This window comes from Oryctolagus cuniculus, chromosome 5, assembly GCF_051225735.1.
Source record: "Oryctolagus cuniculus isolate XC-2025 breed Fujian yellow rabbit chromosome 5, ASM5122573v1, whole genome shotgun sequence".
NCBI lineage: Eukaryota > Metazoa > Chordata > Mammalia > Lagomorpha > Leporidae > Oryctolagus > Oryctolagus cuniculus.
In genome coordinates this window covers 154,756,665-154,758,237 of record NC_142871.1, presented here as the reverse complement: position 1 = coordinate 154,758,237, position 1,573 = coordinate 154,756,665, and the positions used below count along the sequence as shown (strand labels likewise).

At 40.5% G+C, this 1,573-nt stretch overlaps 1 protein-coding gene across 1 annotated transcript; it reads left to right on the top strand.

Annotated features, from left to right (window-relative positions):
- The first annotated feature begins 382 nt into the window (after window positions 1-382).
- On the top strand, window positions 383-1,321 carry LOC100340070 (olfactory receptor 2B11). The gene has a single exon (XM_008262421.4). The coding sequence runs from the start codon at window positions 383-385 to the stop codon at window positions 1,319-1,321; it is 939 nt and encodes a 312-aa protein (XP_008260643.4).
- Window positions 1,322-1,573: the final 252 nt, after the last annotated feature.

Genomic DNA, 1,573 nt, shown 5'->3' with positions numbered 1-1,573 from the left:
GCCACATCAATGTATTGTACACCTGGAGACAGGAAGCAATAAACTCTCTACTAAGAGCCTTCTTAGGTGATTTTTATGTAAGTCAAAGTATTAAGAGCACTACTATGAGTTCCCCAAACAAAGATCCTTCTACTTTTCATTTAATACCCAAAAGAATCAAGGATAGCTACCTTATTTGTTTCGGCTAACCATCTTTAATTCATAGTGTCACGAATGAAAATGTTATCACGCAGTGAATATTCCTTATTTTCCCAGGAAATTACTGAACCTACTTTCCATGAATGAGTGAATGCCAATGCATAATAGTGTTTTATCATTTGTCATTAATTCTTTCTAGCTCTTTTGTTACTACTCTCTTGATGCGTGAAACAAACTGAGGATAATGGCACTGATTAATGAAAGCCACCCTAAGGAGTTCATTCTACTCGGCTTTGCTAACCATCCATGGGTACAGCTTCCTCTCTTCATTGTTCTCCTCATAACATACCCCATGGCCCTGCTGGGAAACATTGCCATCATTCTGGTGTCCAAGATAGACCCCCGTCTCCACAGCCCCATGTATTTCTTCCTCACCAACCTCTCCTTTCTGGACATGTGTTACACCACAAGCATTGTCCCTCAGATGCTGTTTAACCTGGGAAGCTCCAAGAAGACCATCAGCTACATGGGGTGTGCAATTCAGTTGTATGCCTTCAGCATAATGGGGGGCACAGAGTGTCTGCTCTTGGCACTTATGTCCTTTGACCGCTATGTGGCCATCTGCAGACCCCTGCACTACCCGCTCATCATGAATCAGCGCATTTGCATCCTGTTAGCGTCTGTGGTCTGGCTGGGTGGAATGGCCTATGCCTTCTCAGAAGCGACCATCACACTACAGTTGCCATTGTGTGGTATCAATACACTGGATCACTTGCTGTGTGAGATTCCGGTTCTGATAAAGACTGCCTGTGGTGAAAAGGGGGCTAATGAGCTCACACTCTCTGTGGTGTGCATTTTCATGTTAGCTGTCCCTCTGTGTTTAATTCTTGCTTCCTATGCTAGTATCGGACGTGCTGTATTTAAGATTAAATCTTCTGAAGGAAGGAAAAAAGCTTTTGGGACATGTTCTTCTCATCTCATTGTAGTTTTCTTATTTTATGGCCCAGCCATTAGCATGTACATTCAGCCCCCCTCCACCATCTCAAAGGACCAGCCCAAGTTCATGGCTCTCTTCTATGGAGTGGTGACTCCTACACTCAACCCTTTTATCTACACTCTGAGGAATAAGGATGTAAAAGGGGCAATATGTAACCTGATAAGGAGTATTTTTCGTTCCAAGTGATAGGTAGTGGATATAAAATGATTTTTAACAAGTGGTTTATGTTTAATAGTTTTAATAACTCTTTTTTATCTCATAAATAAAATGTTAGATGTTCTCTTATGAAACTGTATTTCTGACATTGTTACAATTGTGTTGAACAAGGATAATATTCAATAGGTATGCACCAGTATGGTCACTTTGTAGAAACAGATTTAAATAGTTCTATTCTGGTTTTTACATTCTGAAATAGTAACTATTAAGTAGTTCAAAAAT

Bases quoted from the DNA above. Each gene is read 5' to 3' on its own strand.
- LOC100340070 (XM_008262421.4), top strand. From the start codon at position 383: ATGGCACTGATTAATGAAAGCCACCCTAAGGAGTTCATTCTACTCGGC.